At 42.6% G+C, this 19,050-nt stretch overlaps 1 protein-coding gene across 39 annotated transcripts in view; it reads left to right on the top strand.

The window, feature by feature from the left end:
- The window catches only part of LOC112248878 (calcium/calmodulin-dependent protein kinase type II subunit beta), an 87,358-nt gene that overhangs the window by 19,852 nt on the left and 48,456 nt on the right, over nt 1-19,050 (top strand). For 26 of the 39 annotated variants that reach the window (XM_042320783.1, XM_042320787.1, XM_042320778.1 and 23 more), the window contains exons 3-6: nt 8,977-9,036; nt 9,851-9,905; nt 10,247-10,312; nt 17,841-17,913. In XM_042320783.1, coding sequence (XP_042176717.1) covers nt 8,977-9,036; nt 9,851-9,905; nt 10,247-10,312; nt 17,841-17,913 — 254 coding nt within the window. Of the gene's footprint in view, nt 1-8,976; nt 9,037-9,850; nt 9,906-10,246; nt 10,313-17,840; nt 17,914-19,050 lie in introns of those variants that run through there. The other 13 variants (XM_042320779.1, XM_042320772.1, XM_042320770.1 and 10 more) reach the window with 2 other exon arrangements.

The following is a 19,050-nucleotide window of genomic DNA, read 5'->3' as shown; positions in this document are numbered from 1 at the left end:
TAGTTAAACTCAAATATACTGATTAATTAAAAAAAAACATAATTTATGGACAAAAAAAAGTATTATATTTATATATAATACTTATATTTATATTTACATATATTATGAATAGAAATGGAGGAGTTTTATGTCACATTTGCAGTTATCGAAAATATATAGGAATATCTGTTCAATCTAAACTTACAACCATCTGATTGCAGCACTACCACAAAAATGAAGGTGGCAAATGGAAAAGGGAGAAGGTAGGGAACTTGTTTGCCTGTCATATATTAAAGATAGAAATTGGCTGAAAGGAACTGGCATAAATATAAAAATACACCAGTTTCATTTGAGGACATAATATTGACCGCTGTGCCATATAGGTTGCAAAATAAATGGGAAGAGATTTTCAATGTACCAATTCCATGGCATTTGGTTTATGAACTGGTACAAAAAAACGACACTTGATTCAATACTTAGAGTTTCTCAATTTAAATTATTATATAGAATTGTTGCCGCCAATATATTATATATTTATATAATATGGGGCATACACAATCTCAGATCTGTAGATTTTGCTGCGAAGAGACCGAATCAATAGATAATTTATTCTGTCACTCAGAAACTTATTCCAATGTCTGTCTGCAAGCTGAAAATATTTGCACTGTAATTCTGTGAACCTAATTCAGATGTCATAACAAGATGCCCAGCGCTTCAGGCCTCCTCCTCAAACCTCTCTCGCTCTCTCCCCACCCACAAAATGTCAGTCCCATCTTGCACCATAGGTTACTCTTGTCTGTCCATCACGCATGTAAAGAACTAGCTTTCCTGCTCTATCTGCGCTGATTGGTGAAGTAATGTAATGAGCTCAATGTTTAAAACAATAATGATTTCACAGGTTAAAAAGGAACAGAAAGGAACAATATATACCACTATATAACAATATAGTACTTTTTGGGGGGTCGAACGAGTTCAGAATTGTATTTTTCTGGTCGGAACAGTGGAATGGAATGAAAAGAATAGTGTTTCTGTTCAGAACGAAACAATTGGAAAATAATTTCACTTACAACCCTTGGTTTAAAGTGTCCAGTCCAGCAGACGAACAGCTAATGTCAGCTGCCACATGTCAGGGGTAGTGAGGTGGGGCTGTTGGCACAGACCGCAGCCAATCCGAGAGCTTGTTTATTGATGTGAAGACTGGACAGTGTTGCAGGAGGTCAGCTATTGGGCCAATATATTCTCAATGGGAATATGAGACACTGTTTAGGAGATGATAGAGATTGGTGATGTGAGGGTGGTGTGTGTGCTGTTTCAGAATCACCTTCAATACAGTTGTAGTAGGATGACCTGTACTTAGGCCTATTTGTGTCATTATCTGGGTGTAAAATGACTGACTGACTGGGAGAAAATGGCCAAATTGTATCATCTCCCCATATGCTTCTTATGGCTATTGTGTCTTGGCATAATGAAAATGACAAGTGGTCATATTTTGGTTTGGTATTCCTTGAAACCCATGTCAATCTGGTGGAATATGAGATGTGGTGATGTGTTTGATACAAGTGTGTGTGTTTAATGTATTCCTTTATTGTTGCAGTCATGCCATAACATAGTCTTCTCCTCTTTCTTCTCCTTTCCTCAGTGACATGATGAGTCGGAGATAGTCAGTCTTCCCTCCCACACTCAAGCATGCAAAAACCTCAGACAGAGAGCACCAAAATAATGTTTACACACACTCAATATTATAGACTTACTCACAGTATCAGACATGCATGCCCACACACAGAAACACACACAAATGTATGCACACAAGGGCAAAGTCACACTTTCTGTCTCGCTCTCATTCACTCTCACATGCGCATGTACGCATGAACACACACACGCACAGAGTGGAGTTCATCGATCGCTGTGGGGTTTTTGGGCAGCAGCGAGGTCGTTTCTGTGGATTTTTCTCACCCAGTGAACACATTGCTCATGGTCTCTTCTCCCCTCCATCCCCTCAGGACCCGTCCTCCACCTCCTTCTCTCCTCCTCTCCCTCTCCTCTCATCTCTTATTTACTCTGCTGCATCACAGAAAGGGAAGGCTGGGTGGATATAGGCTAGCTGCTTCACGGCAAAACAGAAAAAAGCTACAGCTACTATGGTGACAGAGAGGCAGAGATGTACTGGAAGAGCCTAGCTTACGGTTGACCGTAGTTTAACCTAAACACACACAGTTCATATAAAATTCAGCTCGCTATGTTATTTGTTTTTTTGGTGTGGAAATCTTGACCCTGCCCAGCACACCTAACCCAGACTCTCAATGTACTGTCAGTCCAAAGACAAACCCTTCCTGAATGTGACATTCGTCTGACATTTTACTGTATGTCTACTAGGGATGCAACGGTACAGTGGGCCCACGGTTCAGTATGTATCACGGTTTGTGGGCCATGGCCCGGTTTCGGTATCTTTATATTGAAGAAAAGTGTGCGCTTGTATGACTCTCATACAGGGGACGAGTTTTTCAACACGTAGCTCTTCATCTCCTAATCCAGTACATAGTGAACCGTCACAGTGAGGTAGCTTCCCGTACATAGTGAACCGTCACAGTGAGGTAGCTTTGAGTTGCTTTGGAGGTCCAACTATCAGTGGAGAGAGCTAGATAGGGTGACTGTGTCAATTTGTTTTCAATTTATCTCCGTGATGTTTCATAGAGTGTGGGAATTACTTTGGTGCTGACGTGTGCTGGAGGGGACATTGTAACGCGGCTCAATTTATTTCATCGGGTGACGAAATCCTGAGTCAGTAACCTCCGAATAGGGCTGCAAATCTTTGGCTATGAATACTCCCACTGCTTTCGTTATTTCTTTATGTTTTTCTGAATTTGTCGCAAATTGTAGTTGGAAGGCAGCAGCGAGTGATTGTTGTGTTTTCGCTAACGGGTGGACTCTCCTTGCTCCAGCTCCACCTGCAAGGGATACGGCCGGGTGATGGCGACGTAAATGACACATCATGTTAGAAGTGTTTCCACTCGAGTAGCCGACAGTGACAAAGCAATGCTCGCAGACTGTACTTTGTTTGTTTACGGTCTTCTTACCCTCGTCATCGTATTGAACGCTGAATCCAAAATGTTCCCACATAGCGGGTTTGAAAGACGGCGGTGCCTCTTCAATTTTGCTTCTCTCTGTCTCGCTAGCGCTCACAATTGTCATGTTGGAGCTGAGCTGAGAGAATATTTGTGTGTGTAGTCTGCAGCGCAATATACAAGTTTTGGAAATTCTAGGAAAATGACAGGTATATCGTAATTCTGCGGTTCTTCTGTGCGTATTAAATCAAAGGGTGCGTACCGAACGGTTCGACAACATACTGTGTACTGTTGCATCCCTAATGTCTACACACAAATACCTGCTGTAGTAACACACATAGCACACACAAATAATTATATCATGTATTGGTAATCCTGTGGTTCTCAGTATATCGGGATTTAGGTAGCTGGTTTCCTAACAATTGTCTCTGTCTGTGGACTACAGATGTGGGATCTTAATTTGATCACTCTTTTGTTGCTAAGATTTTTTCTGCATAGCGGGAAATGCAAAAAGTCAGGGTTGATTTGCCCTAACAAAAAATGCACCAACCCCTACAAAAAAAACTCCTTAAAACTCCTTCATTATAATACACATAATAAATGTATAATATCACATAATAAATGTCCTGTTCCTGCAGGATTACTTTCCTGCTGTAGAAAACTGACTTAAATTAAGATCCTACATCTGTATGGGCCATTTTGGAGTAAAACATGGACTATTACGAGATCAGATCTGTCTATTGATTGAACAAGCAGTTTGAGTCAATGTCTGTCTGCTACAGGTTTAGCTTTCATCGATTGACAGAAGGTGGTAAAAGACTAAATAAGATCTTCCCTGTCTGAGTGGAAGTGGGCAGTGGGTAGTAGGTACACAGTGCAATTGTATTTTAGCAGCGCTTATGTGAAGAGGCTTTGCTATTGGCAAAGACCAGCTAGAAAGAAAAAGACAGCTGTTATATAATAAATCAAATAACTTTATTTACGAGTTCTGGCTGTCTTTGGTTGGCTTGTCGCTGGTCGATGGAGAAGCTTTTGGGTACATCTCAATAGTCTCAACTCTCTTCATCTCAGAAACTCTTGGATGCATCTCAATAATCTAATACTCTCCTCTTCTGTTGTCCTTCATCTGCACTGATTTGATATGGTGGTTGCCTACACCACCAGCCTACACGTGTTTTCACCTGTCCAGTGCTTTCACTCCAATTAGGATGAAGGAAAGGAGATGAGAGAGAGAGACCGAAACTAAAACAGGAAATGCCCGTGCTCAGGTCTGTTCAACGCTGGTCCGACCAATCTGAACCACCGCTTTTAATCATGGAAAGGCGACCGGAAACATGAACGAATACAAAGTGTAGCTATTCGCTCCGCAAGGAAATCAAACAAGATAAGCGTCAGTATAGAGACAAAGTAGAGTCGCAATTCAACGGTTCAGACACAAGACGTATGTGGCAGGGTCTAGAGTCAATCACAGATTACAAAAACAAAACCAGCCCTGTCGTGGACACCGGCGTCTTGCTCCCAGACAAACTAAACAACTTCTTTGCTCGCTTTGAGGACAATACAGTGCCACTGACAGTCCGCTACCAAAACTTGTGGGCTCTCCTTCACCGCAGCCAATGTGAGTAAAACATTTCAATGTGTTAACCCTCGCAAGGCTGCAGGCCAAGACGGCATCCATAGACATGTCCTCAGAGCATGCGCAGACCAGCTGGCAGGTGTGTCTACGGACATATGTCTATCAATCCATCCCTATCCCAGTCTGCTGTTCCCACATGTTTCAAGAGGGTCACCATTGTTCCTGTTCCCAAGAAAGGTAACTGAGCTAAACAACTATCGCCCCATTAGCACTCACTTCTGTCATCATGAAGTGCTTTGAGAGACTAGTCAAGGATCATATCACCTCCACCCTACCTGAGACCCTAGACCCACTCCAATTTGCTTGACGCCCCAATAGGTCCACAGACGATGTAATCGCAATCACACTGCACACTGCCCTAACCCATCTGGACAAGAGGAATAATTATGTAAGAATGCTGTTCATCGATTACAGCTCAGCATTTAACACCATAGTACCCTGCAAACTCGTCATTAAGCTTGAGACCCTGGGTTTCGACCCCGCCCTGTGGGTCCTGGACTTTCTGATGGGCCACCTCCAGGTGGTGAGGGTAGGAAACAACATCTCCACCCCGCTGATCCTCAACACTGGGGCCCCACAAGGGTGCGTTCTCAGCCCTCTCCGGTACTCCCTGTTTACCCATGACTGCGTGGTCATGCACTCCTCCAACTCAATCATCAACTTTGCAGACGACACTACAGTGGTAGGCTTGATTACCAACAATGACGAGACAGTCTACAGGGAGGAGGTGAGGTCCCTCGGAGTGTGGTGTCAGAAAAATAACCTCACACTCAATGTCAACTAAACAAAAGAGATGATCATGGACTTCAGGAAACAGCAGAAAGATCACCCCCTTATCCACATCGACGGGACAGTAGTGGAGAAGGTGGAAAGTTTTAGGTTCCTTGGCGTACACATCATGGACAAAGTGAAATGGTCCACCCACACAGACAGTGTGGTGAAGAAGGCACAAAAGGCGACCTCAAGAGGCTGAAGAAATTTGGCTTGTCACCGAAAACACTTATGAACTTTTACAGATGCACAATCGAGAGCATCCTGTCGGGCTGTTTCACCGCCTGGTACGGCAACTGCTCCGCCCACAACCGTAAGGCTCTCCAGAGGGTAGTGAGGTCTGCACAATGCATCACCGGGGGCAACCTACCTGCCCTCTAGGACACCTACACCGCCCGATGTCACAGGAAGGCCAAAAAGATCATCAAGGACAACATCCACCCGAGCCACTGCCTGTTCACCCCGCGATCATCCAGAAGGCGAGGTCAGTACAGGTGCATCAAGGCTGGGAGACTGAAAAACAGCTTCTATCTCAAGGCCATCAGACTGTAAACAGCCATCACTAACAATGAGTGGCTGCTGCCAACATACTCATTTTTATGTATATACTGTACTCTATACCATCTACTGCATCTTGCCTATGCCGCACGGCCATCGCTCATCCATATATTTATATGTACATATTCTTATTTATTCATTTACACTTGTGTGTATAAGGTAGTTGTGAAATTGTTAGATTACTTGTTAGATATTACTGCACGGTCAGAACTAGAAGCACAAGCATTTCGCTACACTTGCATTAACATCTGCTAACCATGTGTATGAAACCAATAAAATTGGATTTGATTTGATTTCTGATTATTGAGATACACCTTATATGTGTGACCTATTGCTATGTGACTGTTCCAATTTGAATAGGTTTTGAAGGTGATAGACTGTTGGACAGTGAGAGGGGGGTGTTGCTTAATATTCAAATGAGGGCCAGGAGGCCGGCCAATTGTGTGGAGTTCACCTTGAGGTGAAAGAACACAGGGATTCGAAATACAGACGGTATGATTTTCAATACCGTTTCTTATTTGGGGGGGTTGGGGGCTGCGGGGTGCATGCTATGTCACTGCTTATAGCTGTACGTTAAGTATAACTATAAAAAAAAATGTAAGATGTGTCAAATAAATTATATCCAGCTCAGGGCTCCAGCTTTGCATTTGGTTTGCTAACTTGTTAGGTAACTGGCTAGATTTATGGGCTCTTGAGTGGCGCAGAGGTCTAAGGCACTGCATCTCAGTGCTAGAGGCATCACTACAGACCCTGGTTCAATCCCGGGCTGTATCACACCTTGCCGTGACTGGGAGTAGGGCAGTGCACAATTGGCCCAGTGTCGTCCGGATTATGGTTTGGCCGGTGTAAATAAGAATTTGTTCATAACTGGCTTGCTTGGTTAAATAAAGGTTAAATAAAAAAATGTCAAGATCAAGCTACTTCGTTACAGCAGAGAGCCTGTCTCTTTAGCTAACATTCCATTCCTTGTAATTGCCAAAGACACTGGCCTTTCTGTCATCTTCAAGTATGAACATTTTATCATTAATGGCTTTAGGAGAACAGAGGAGTTGATCCTGATTCGATAACCCTCACAGCTATCCTCCAATCAAAATGACTATCCAAATATTATACAATGGGTGGGGTGGGTCTAATCCTGAATGCTGATTGGTGTCTATTCCACATATTGCCACCGGCTTAATCTGTGACATTAATATGCCCATTTATTTTGTTCCGTCTGACTGTGCAATCCACTGTTTTATCAGCTGACAGGCAATTTATAAATTTGATCTCCACTATAAAAAGCATCTAGACATGATCTCAGATTTCTTTTAGACTAACATTTAGTTTTCAACAGCGGAGATTCGTGTCGACCTTGCTGTCTGTCCCTCAAACATTTGCAACATTGCTTCAATATACAAATTCAATCTCCAGCTGTCGCATAGTAATGAACGTGTCGGGAGTCAGGATGAGCCATACTGGCAGGCAGGCAGTTTTTCTCAGCCAGTCAAAATCAGCATAATCTTTATGGATATAGAAAGAAATATCAATAGAAAACAGGTCAAACGAAACAAATTGCAGCTGGTTTGAAGTATTTCCAGCTTCAGTTTGAAGTGATTGTGTTAGCTAGCTGTGCTGTTGGCTAGCTCCTCTGAACAATAGTGTCCTGACGAGGGAGCATTTTCTATACCAGGTAAAATTGTGCGTCATTAGCTCATTGTTAAATGTTACTTGAAAACAGCTTAAACAAATGCAAATGCAGCTACTTTGTTGTTGTTCTGGCTGTACTGTTTGAAGTAACTGTAGGTTAGCCGTAGTTGGCTATCTAGCAAGCAAGGAATAAGAACGTTGCCAGCCAGTATGGCAATAGAACATTTAGAACGAACGACTGGATCACCTCCATAGATATAGAACAAAAAGGCTTAACAAATGGGTTTCTCTCTCTCTGGCAACCGAACTGATAGAACCAACAACATGCCGGCTTGGATAGCAACCCTAGATTTGTGTTGGGACTATTTCTTGTGTAAGGATGAAATCGTATGAATAAATAATTTTTTCATGAATCATTATTTGAATATGTTGATAACCCATTGTATAAAAGTGATAATGCTCTCGAAGCCGGTGTTTAGAGGATACAGTATATTGGCATATTTTTCCACGCCTAACAACATCCGTGCCAATATGTCCTCCAAACATCGATTTCTCGGGTATTATCACCTAATTGGAACTATATCACTTTTTTTTCTCCACAGAACATGTTGGCATCCATTTTTTGTTTGTCCAGAGGAATCCAATCTGTCAAAATGTGCTAGCTCATGTCTAAATTCTCTTGCTTACCTAACAGTTAAATGTTTATTTTTAACTTTGTTATAATTATATTTTTGAGGCTCATGATGTTGTCATGGAAAATATGAATGTTATTTCCAACAACCAATGAGCAACCCCGCCATAAATCCATCTGCATATTGATCATTGAGATTGCCGAAAAGCCAGTTTCTTTGGCAATGACATGGAGTGGCAAGGAGTGGAATGTTAGCTAAAAAGACTGGTACCCAGACTAGAGACATTCAATCCCCTCCTGGATCAAGATCCCTGTTGCCCCAAAAATTTGTGGGGTGCACGTATACCCCGGTATGGTACAGAAACGGTGTGACGATTTGAACATCTGTTTACCGCCAAACCCTAGTACAAGCTTACGTAACTTTTATGATAATCTCCAACTTGCATTCCATGGCAGTTAGTCAGTCACTAGGCAGTCTACATTTTGTCAACTCCACTGTTTTTAGGCCTGGGTCTCTCCCTCGTCCAAGCAGCCAGTGGCGCTGTACTAAAGAGATGCTGACGCACAAGTTGTATCCATTTGTTCTGTTACACTTATGTGCATTTGTGTAATTACACCAAAATAAAGTGCCGTCAACGTATATAACTTTATATTGCATCTGTTACAGTATTCAGGCCTGTGTGTGTAAGTGTTTGTCATTCCCTCCTCAGATCACCAGAAGCTAGAGAGAGAGGCCCGTATTTGTCGCCTGCTCAAGCACTCCAACATCGGTGAGTCTTTCTGTAACTAACCAACGCACCAAAGCACTGTCCACCTACCTACACAGTATGCTGCAATATGCTGCTTCAATCTGCCATTTATCAATCTTCAATATATCTATATATATCTATATACATACATGTATACATATATTCTGCAATATAAAGTTTGCTGATTCAACGATCTATCATCTATAATGAGTCTATATGAATCTCTAAGCCGGCACAAAGTTTTGATATCTGCGTCTTGTTTGACTATTCCACATTCAGTACCATGGCGACGGAAGGCTCAGGTTCCTGGGTCTGGCCTCGGTGCGTTTTGATTTATCCTTCCGTTGCCATGCATTATTACTGGCCAAGTATGAATAAAAGGCTTTTTAACGTGAGAGTGCCTTGAGTTGACATTTTTTGGGGAGTTTTTTGCCCCCCTAATGCTTTTGCAGTGTTCGCACTACCTGATTGTTCGCACTTCTTCTTGTTGCTTGTTCCAAGTCATTCTTTATCCCCCTGTTTTCACATGAACGTACAGCTCTCGGACAGCTACTTTAGTATCAAAGAAGCACTCTTCCACTGTTTCATTGAGCCTTATACTGTACACTTTAATCCAAATGCCATGATGTGTTTGAAATCAGAAAGCTATTTGGAAAAAGTTTTTACTTGCAACGATCTTGATATGTGGTTGTCTTAGCTATTTTGGTTGACTGCACCGATTGCTGATTGATGCTCTGGATAAGAGTGTCTGCTTAATGACCAAATGTGAATGTATACAGATTTAATTTGACCCCTCCATGGCTTAGTTCTCCCTCTGTTTCTCTCTCTCTTTCAGTTCGTCTTCATGACAGTATATCAGAGGAAGGCTTCCACTATCTCCTATTTGACTTGTAAGTTCTCTCTCTCTCTCCTCTCCTTTTTTACAAATGTTTTACCTCTTTACACCTCTGTCATTTGTCTATCCACTCACTAAAATCCCCCTACTCTTTTACACTACTCTCCTCTCTTATACCCTCCCTCGCTCTCTCCCATGAGATTCTGCCAGTTAACAGTACTAGTTCTAGTTTCCATGGTAACAGCTGGCACTGAGGATGAGAGAGAGTAGGGTTGCCGAGGGTAACGGGAGTCCTGGTGTAGCAAGCCGGAGCGAGAGGTGCTTCAGACCTGACTGAGCGGAATGCTGATGAGCTGCTCTGATTGGTTAATGAGCTTGTCTCTGATTTGTTGACAGGGTGACTGGAGGGGAGCTGTTCGAGGACATCGTAGCCAGAGAGTACTACAGTGAGGCTGATGCCAGGTAAGACTGGCACATACAGTACATGTCTCTCTCTTTCCCTCTCTCTCTTTTTTTCATTCTTCTGCTCTCACTCTCTCTTTTTCTCAGTTTCTCTCCCTCTTTCTCTCTCTTTCTTTCTCTATCGCTTTCTCACTCCATCTCCCTTTCTTGTTCTCCTTTCACTATCCCACTCTCCTTTTGCTTCTTCCATCCTCTTCTGCCTTGTTTCTTGTCCACACCCTGAATCTCAATACACCAGTGTTTCGAAAACCAGAGGTGCAACATCGCTAGACTTCCGGGGCCGCTTGCGAAGTAGACTGCAGACTAGACCAGGGTTTGGGGTTTGGCAAGTCAATGGGAGAAGTAAAACATCCGTACATAGTTAATTTTCTAGTTTTTCTTTTTAACAAGTGTTCATTTTCATCAACTTTATATCAAAGGAGTGTCTTTGATTTAACGGTTTGCACATGCGCAGTTTGGGGCAACACGACCGTTAGACCCGGTGACGTGTTTCTGCACAAGAGTTTAGCTAGCTAACGTCGCCATGACATCGCCTACAAGTGTGATCAGGGATTTGAGAGGCAGTTTTTCTGCCTATCTTCAAACTGTACTGTCTTTGTCAGTACTTTGAAGCAGCTTCCTATTCTCAGGTCTGACTTGGTTTGATAAGGTGCAAGAGAAGCACTATTATCAAAGGCTCTGGGAAAGAGAAGTGGAATGTCATCGCTGTCAGATATCTAGCTATGCGATAATAAGGACATCGGACCAAGGGAAGGAAGCCAGTGGAGAGTATTGAAATTGACCCCATCTGTGTCTCAGTAGCCATACTGTCTAGTCCAGTCAGATATGAGCTATAAGCACTGATCTGGAGACGGATATTAGAACAGTGAAGCTATACACACCCTGTCCTTCTGCAGCCTCTCTCTGTGCTTCCTTTATCCTCCTCTCTCTCTCTCTCTCTCTCTCTCTCTCTCTCTCTCTCTCTCTCTCTTTACTTCACCCTCTTTACTTCTCTTTCTCGTTCTCTTTCACTTTCTGTCACTCATTTTCTCTCCCCCTGTCCCACATTCTCTCATTTTCTGTCACCTCTCTCTTCCTTTCACTGACGCAGTGTGGCTACCTCTACAGCTACCCTATCAGAGCAGTACTCTAGAACACATGTACAAACAAACACCACAGGGCAGGGTGGGGCAAGGTCACTGCCTTATCTCCAGTGAGTGTATTCTGCCAGTCTTTCACTCCTGATATTACAACCCACACACAATGGCTGTTTGGAGGAGGCACATCACACACATTGGTTAGTGTGTGAATTGTTAAGGGAGAGTGTGTGTGTTTTTGGACCTGTGTGTGAAAGTTGGGGTGTGTGTGAAACAAAGTATGTGTAAAGACAAGTGTGCATCTGTCTATGCACTGAATGTCAATGTGTGAATATGGAGATGATGAGAGTAGGTGTGTGTGTCAGTCATCCAGGTCAGCCTTGCCCCCTGTTTCCTAGGAGACCAGCAATAACTGGGTCTTTTAATTAGCTGACATAATTAGTCACACACAAAAAAAATGTATAGCTTAAAACTGTAGATATATTTTTTCTGTCATGTGCTGGAGTTGCCATGGCAGAACACAAAACAGGACATGAATTGTTTTCTGGCATTAGACAGAAGCTAAATGTTTTTGACGTTGTTAGCTCAATGAATATGAATTCACCCAAAATCATCTTTCTGTTTTCTGTCCTTCTGAGACAAGAGTGCGATTGTGGCTCAAACTGCTGACCCAGTCACATATATGGGCAGTGTGAAGAGTGTGACTGGGGTTTCTCTGTCCTCCATAGGACCTAGTAAACAGAGAAGTCCATGGGAGGGAGAGAGAGAGTCAAATGGGCATGGAATGTAATCAGAAAATTCCCCTCTACTCACGGATTAAAAAGCACTTAAATGTCCCTTTACGGCCTATCTAATAACCACAGACCGTCTCCAATAAACTCACTGAGCTGATCCATAACAGAGCATTATTCCACTCTAGGGTTGCAAAATCTGCGGAGCCACTGTAGGGGGTCTGCAATTTGTTTGGGGGGGTTATTTTTTTATGTGAACATTTTTTATTTTATAAACCTCCCTAGCTGCAACAGAATACCTTTTGTATGTCACTGCGTCCAGTATGAAGGAAGTTAGAGGTAGTTTCACGAGCAAATGCTAACTAGCAATGACTGGAAGTGTACAGGAACAGTTAGTCTGCTAGCTGTTCCTTGTTCATCCGACTCTGGGGAAGTACATACATGGCTTCATTTCCAAAATCTCGAACTATCCCTTTAATATGGAGGAAATTACAGTCGTTGGAGCCAATTACATAGTTGTATCTGTGTAGAGAATTCTTAGGCCAGCCGTCTAAGTGCTAATTTTCGAGATGGAAAAACAGTTTGCCAATGTAAACCCACCACAACCAGATAGAAAGCATGCAGAAAAGATCAGTCAAAAGTTTGGACACGCCTACTCATTCAAGGGTTTTTCTTTATTTTGACTATTTTCTACATTGTAGAATAATAGTGAAGACCTCAAAAATATGAAATAACACGTGACCGACCGGCTCAAATCAGTCGTATGTAGGATAATTTGAAATTGTGTTTTTTACATTGGATAAAATTAGAGACTCCGAGCTACAAAATGGTATATCATACACTGCATTTGAGGAACAATGGGAAAATAATTATGCTTTGAAAGTTGATAAACTTGTAAACTCACTTTTGAGAAAATGGCCTTTGAATGTTTTGGTACTACTTCTGGAGAGCCCTTTGTCAACACCAAATCAGCATCGTTCACACCGTCTTAAGTTTTAGCACCATCTATCTCTTTATGGGTAGATCCGAACGTTATGTACTAACAACAGCAGTCAAGCACCCAAGCTAACTTGCCAACTACTTCCAGACACAAATTAGAGAACAGCTCACTGAACATTACTCGTCCTAGCAGAGCTGGTTAGGCTGTTATGTTATCCAGAGCGTTGATGACTGCAACTGTGCTGTCAGATTGTCTGTTCAAAAAAAAAATTGCGTTGAGTGCACACTGGACGCTCTAGCCGATGAGTGGGGTTGATTCAAACGTTCTGACCTCACAACGGCAGTCAAGCACCCAAGCTAACTGGCTAACATTGGCTAGCTTGCTAGCTACTTCCAGATACACAATGAGAGAACACCACACTTTGACCATTTTACTCACCCTAGCAGAGCTGGTTAGGGTGTTTTCATGTTATCCAGAGCGTTGGTGACTGTAACTGTGCTGCTGGCAACAATTTAACTCCAATTGTTTTGCCGATGTTTACTGACACCGGCAAATTCAACGGGTGTTGAGCGTTCATAAATTCATCAGTTATCCTGTGCTTTGACACACTCAGGCCAGAGTGCTCTGAAATTGGAGTAGATGGCCAGACTGAATTTACAAATGCACCTGAAATGGTGACTTGTATAGTGTTGTCTTTTGTTAAGACATGAGGCTAGCTAGCAAGGTAAACAATGAACCATAAACCCTACTCATGACATTACTACCCTGCATGAATCTGAAGGTAGCTAACCAACCAGGTTCAATGTTCATTAGCTAACATTAGGCTATAGCTAGCCAAGCAAATGGCTCTGAGATATGAATAATAAGATCATACACGAAATGTTAGCTAGCGAGTCAGCCAGCTAACATTAGCTAGCTAGCTAACAGCATACTTTAACGTAAATGAGACCCCTTTCTGTCAATATTAGAAACGTGTGATATCTGAAAATGTAGCTAGCTAGAATATCATTCTTGGATGCACGGATGGCGTCTCCTGTCAGATGCCATGGTTGCCCTTAGTTTGAAGATGTAATCCAGAGACAGGTGTTTTCTCCATCTCCTTAGCTATCGTACTCAAATTCCACTGATTTCAAAACTCGGTCCTCAGAAATTGGAGAGCAACACTTGCAGTTTTACTACACGATAAAAAATAAAAGCCGCGTTAGACAGGATTACCTAGACATACTGACCAGCTCAAATAGACAGAAGCCTGCTATATGGCAGACAAATCCAAACTTATCTCTCAGCATTTCCAGCTCACTCATTATCTCAGCCAATCATGGCTTGTTCTGTGGCTAAACCAACTAGGCTCGTCATTTAAAAATGCTATTCGTATTTACAGGTGGCATACAAGTTTGTTATTGAAGGCACATGAAAGTTCACATGTTCGAGAAGGCATTTCTGCCCCCCAAAAAGTTTACATTCAAACTGCTCTCCTGTGAAGTAGTGACCCGTGACATACAGTGGGGCAAAAAAGTATTTAGTCAGCCACCAATTGTGCAAGTTCTCCCACTTAAAAAGATGAGAGAGGCCTGTAATTTTCATCATAGGTACACTTCATCTATGACAGACAAAATGAGAGAAAAAAATCCAGAAAATCATATTGTAGGATTTTAATGAATTTATTTGGAAAATAAGTATTTGGTCAATAACAAAAGTTTATCTCAATACTTTGTTATATACCCTTTGTTGGCAATGACAGGGGTCAAACATTTTCTGTAAGTCTTCACAAGGTTTTCACACACTGTTGCTGGTAGTTTGGCCCATTCCTCCATGCAGATCTCATCTAGAGCAGTGATGTTTTGGGGCTGTTGCTGGGCAACACGGACTGTCAACTCCCTCCAAAGATTTTCTATGGGGTTGAGATCTGGAGACTGGCTAGGCCACTCCAGGAGCTTGAAATGCTTCTTACGAAGCCACTCCTTCGTTGCCCGGGCAGTGTGTTTGGGATCATTGTCATGCTGAAAGACCCAGCCACGTTTCATCTTCAATGCCCTTGCAGATGGAAGGAGGTTTTCACTCAAAATCTCATGATACATGGCCCATTCATTCTTTCCTTTACACGGATCAGTCGTCCTGGTCACTTTGCAGAAAAACAGCCCCAAAGCATGATGGTTCCACCCCCATGCTTCACAGTAGGTATGGTGTTCTTTGGATGCAACTCAGCATTCTTTGTCCTCCAAACACAACAAGTTGAGTTTTTACCAAAAAGTTATATTTTGGTTTCATCTGACCATATGACATTCTCCCAATCTTCTTATGGTTCATCCAAATGCTCTCTAGCAAACGTCAGACGGGCCTGGACATGTACTGGCTTAAGCAGGGGGACACGTCTGGCACTGCAGGATTTGAGTCCCTGGCGGCGTAGTGTGTTACTGATGGTAGGCTTTGTTACTTTGGTCCCAGCTCTCTGCAGGTCATTCACTAGGTCCCACCGTGTGGTTCTGGGATTTTTGTGATCATTTTTGTGATTTTTGTGATAATTTTGACCCCACGGGTGAGATCTTGCGTGGAGCCCTAGATCGAGGGAGATTATCAGTGGTCTTGTATGTCTTCCATTTCCTAATAATTGTTCCCACAGTTGATTTCTTCAAACCAAGCTGCTTACCTATTGCAGATTCAGTCTTCCCAGCCTGGTGCAGGTCTACAATTTTGTTTCTGGTGTCCTTTGACAGCTCTTTGGTCTTGGCCATAGTGGAGTTTGGAGTGTGACTGTTTGAGGTTGTGGACAGGTGTCTTTTATACTGATAACAAGTTCAAACAGGTGCCATTAATACAGGTAACGAGTGGAGGACAGAGGAGCACTCTTAAAGAAGTACTGGTCTGTGAGAGGGCTGTGAGAGCCAGAAATCTTGCTTGTTTTTAGGTGACCAAATACTTATTTTCCACCATAATTTGCAAATAAATGAATAAAACAATCCTACAATGTGATTTTCTGGATTTTTTTTCTAATTTTGTCTGTCATAGTTGAAGTGTATCTATGATGAAAATTACAGGCCTCTCTCATCTTTTTAAGTGGGAGAACTTGCGCAATTGGTAGCTGACTAAATACTTTTTTGCCCCACTGTATGCCTAGTTTCCTGAAACGGGTCACATATGGAGTCATGTAGTAACCAAAAAAGTGTTAAACAAATCTAAATATATTTCATATTTGAGATTCTTCAAAGTAGCCACCGTTTGCCTTGATGACAGCTTTGCACACTCTTGGCATTCTACAATGTAGAAAATAGTAGAAATAAAGAAAAACTCTTGAATGAGTAGGTGTGTCCAAACGTTTGACTGGTATTATATATATTTTATTTTTATACCATCTTTGAGAATCATCAATCAAATAAAAGCTAGACCGTCAGGGAGAATCAGCTTTAACAGCAACATGCTATTTACGCTGCCAGGATACCTTTCTAGCTAATAGACAAAGTTAGAGTTTACACTTCCTCTTCACATGAATTGGGGGGTCGCTAACATGATGGGGGTTCCTGGGTCGCCTGTTTGTTCTTGTGCAAGAACATTTTGAAATCCCCTGGTATAAACTACTTTATAAACGGGGTGGCTCGAGCCCTCAATGCTGATTTGGCTGATAGCCATGGTATATCAGACCGTATACCACGGGTATGACAAAACGTTTATTTTTACTGCTCTAATTACGTTGGTAACCAGTTTATCATAGCAATAAGGCACCTTGGGGGTTTGTGATTATATGGCCAATATACCACGACTAAGGGCTGTATCCAGGCAATCCACGTTGCGTCGTGACAAAGACCAGCCCTTAGCCATGGTATATTGGTACAGACACCGCAAAAAACGAATTAAGTAGTACTTTATTTTAACTTAAGTACTTAAGTGCTTGCCATGTCCACTTATGCGTCTGTGTATGTCTGTGTGTGTGTGTGTGTGTGTGTGTGTGTGTGTGTGTGTGTGTCCTCCCCACTCAGTATCCATCCTGCAGGCTGTCTTCCTGTTCTGCTATTAGTCACATTATATCCTGCACATTTAACTCCTTCACTACACACACACACACACACACACACACACACACACACACACACACGAGTGGTAAAAGCACATTAACCCCTTCACTGCGCAATTTTTTCCATCCACTAGTTGGTTGAAATAACAGTTACACATCAATCCACTGCTCTCCTCGATCTCTCTCTTTCTCATTTTCTGTTCTCTGCCTTGTTCACTTTCTCATGTCAGTCTCTTACTCTCCCTCCTCTCTCGCCCTCTATCATCTCTTATTCCCTCCTTTTCTCGCTGCTCTCCTCCCGTTCTCTCTCCTCCCTCTCTTCTCTTTCTCTATGTTGTGAGCACATCTGGCTGTGCTGTTGTTGGTAGTCTTGTCTCATCATGTTGAAAATGGTTTTGTCTCCTCACCCATCACTGCATTCATCCACTTCATCTCCTCCCATCTCTCTCCATCTCCCTTCTCCTCTTCCTATCTCTCTCTCCATCTCCACCTGCCCTGCCTACTCTTCCTCTACCCTTCTGACTCCAACATATCTGCCATCTCTCCTACTCCATTTCTCTGTTCTATCCATCAAATGTGCATTCTTTTTCACTCTTCAATATTCTGTCCATCTCACTGTTTTTCTTGCTTTTCAAAATCATGTTCACCTGCCAATATTTTTCACCTGTCCACATTTCTCCTCCACCATCCCATCCTCTCTTCTTCCACCTTGCCTCCCTCCATCTCTCCCTCTCCTCCATCTCTCCCTCTCCTCCTCTCTGTTTTGTCTTCACAGTCACTGTATCACTCAGATTCTTGACAGTGTTCATCACATTCACCAACATGACATAGTGCACAGGGACCTGAAGGTCAGTATGTGTAGAGACCAGCTGCACTCCTCTTCCTCCCCCTTCCTCTGCCCGACATCTCCACCCCCTGCACCTCTGCCTGCACCCTCGCCCCCTCCGTCTCAGTCTCCCTGTCTGTTCGTGTGTTTTTCTGTCAGTCGTTCAGTCTATCAGTCTGTCTGTTGCTCTGCTGCGTCTCGATGTGCTTGTTTATTTTATTCTGAGGTTCCTGCATTTGCCTTTCTATGTTGCTCTTGGTGCACTGACTGTCTGACTTCGCCCTCCATCCTCCTCCCTAAACCTTTGACCCCTCATCCCTCTCCCCCCCTCCAACCTCCTCAACCCCCTCAACCCGGGACCCCCACCAGTGCACTTGCCCAGCTTCTCAGGCTTCTGCGACCGTTTCTCACTCCCAAGGATGCGTTCCAAATGGCACCGCCTGAAAAACAGCCGTCTTTCACCTTTTATGGTGACAATAATGCTTTCGTTTGATGTATACTTTGGACGTATTGGAATCAGGCCGAGACGGTATCTAAAATAAATATCAATGGTGAACTTGATCAAATTTCTTGTTGACAGAATGTCTTCTTTTGCTGTGACATTTGTTGTAATCCGAATCTGTAAACAGATTGTTTGAATTCAATAATGTTTTGTGTTTACTTTGAACCTAACCTAAATATGCTGCACTGCCCGGGAAATCTGAAACATTGTCTACTCTGATTTTTTTTTATACTACAGTAGTCTACACACTTTAATGCAAATGATCAACTGTCTGTTAAATTCTACTGTGTTATAAACTGTGCTCACTTTCTAATAGATGGAGCATTGACTTGAAATGATGATAGCTTATCAATAGGCCCAATTAAATGACAGATGCGCGTGGAAATCTGTTGTAAATAAGTTATTCTGCACTGGTTATGATATATGTATTAGGTTTACAAATGAAAAATTGTCTACTCGAGAAATATTCAGAGAGAGCCTACAAACGTCAATGGAAAAGGGTTCTACTGTTAAACTGCGCTTCGGGATCGGATCGCATAGAGCAAAATACTTGAAATAGCTCATCTATTTACTTCTGCGAAGTGGGTCCAATTAAATGAGAGAAGGGACTAATGGAAACCTAACTTGTTGTAGGCCTGGTAGGCTATTTCACAAGTA

The sequence above is a fragment of the Oncorhynchus tshawytscha genome, linkage group LG04, assembly GCF_018296145.1.
Source record: "Oncorhynchus tshawytscha isolate Ot180627B linkage group LG04, Otsh_v2.0, whole genome shotgun sequence".
Classification (NCBI taxonomy): Eukaryota; Metazoa; Chordata; class Actinopteri; order Salmoniformes; family Salmonidae; genus Oncorhynchus; species Oncorhynchus tshawytscha.
This window is presented reverse-complemented; position numbering and strand designations above follow the sequence as displayed.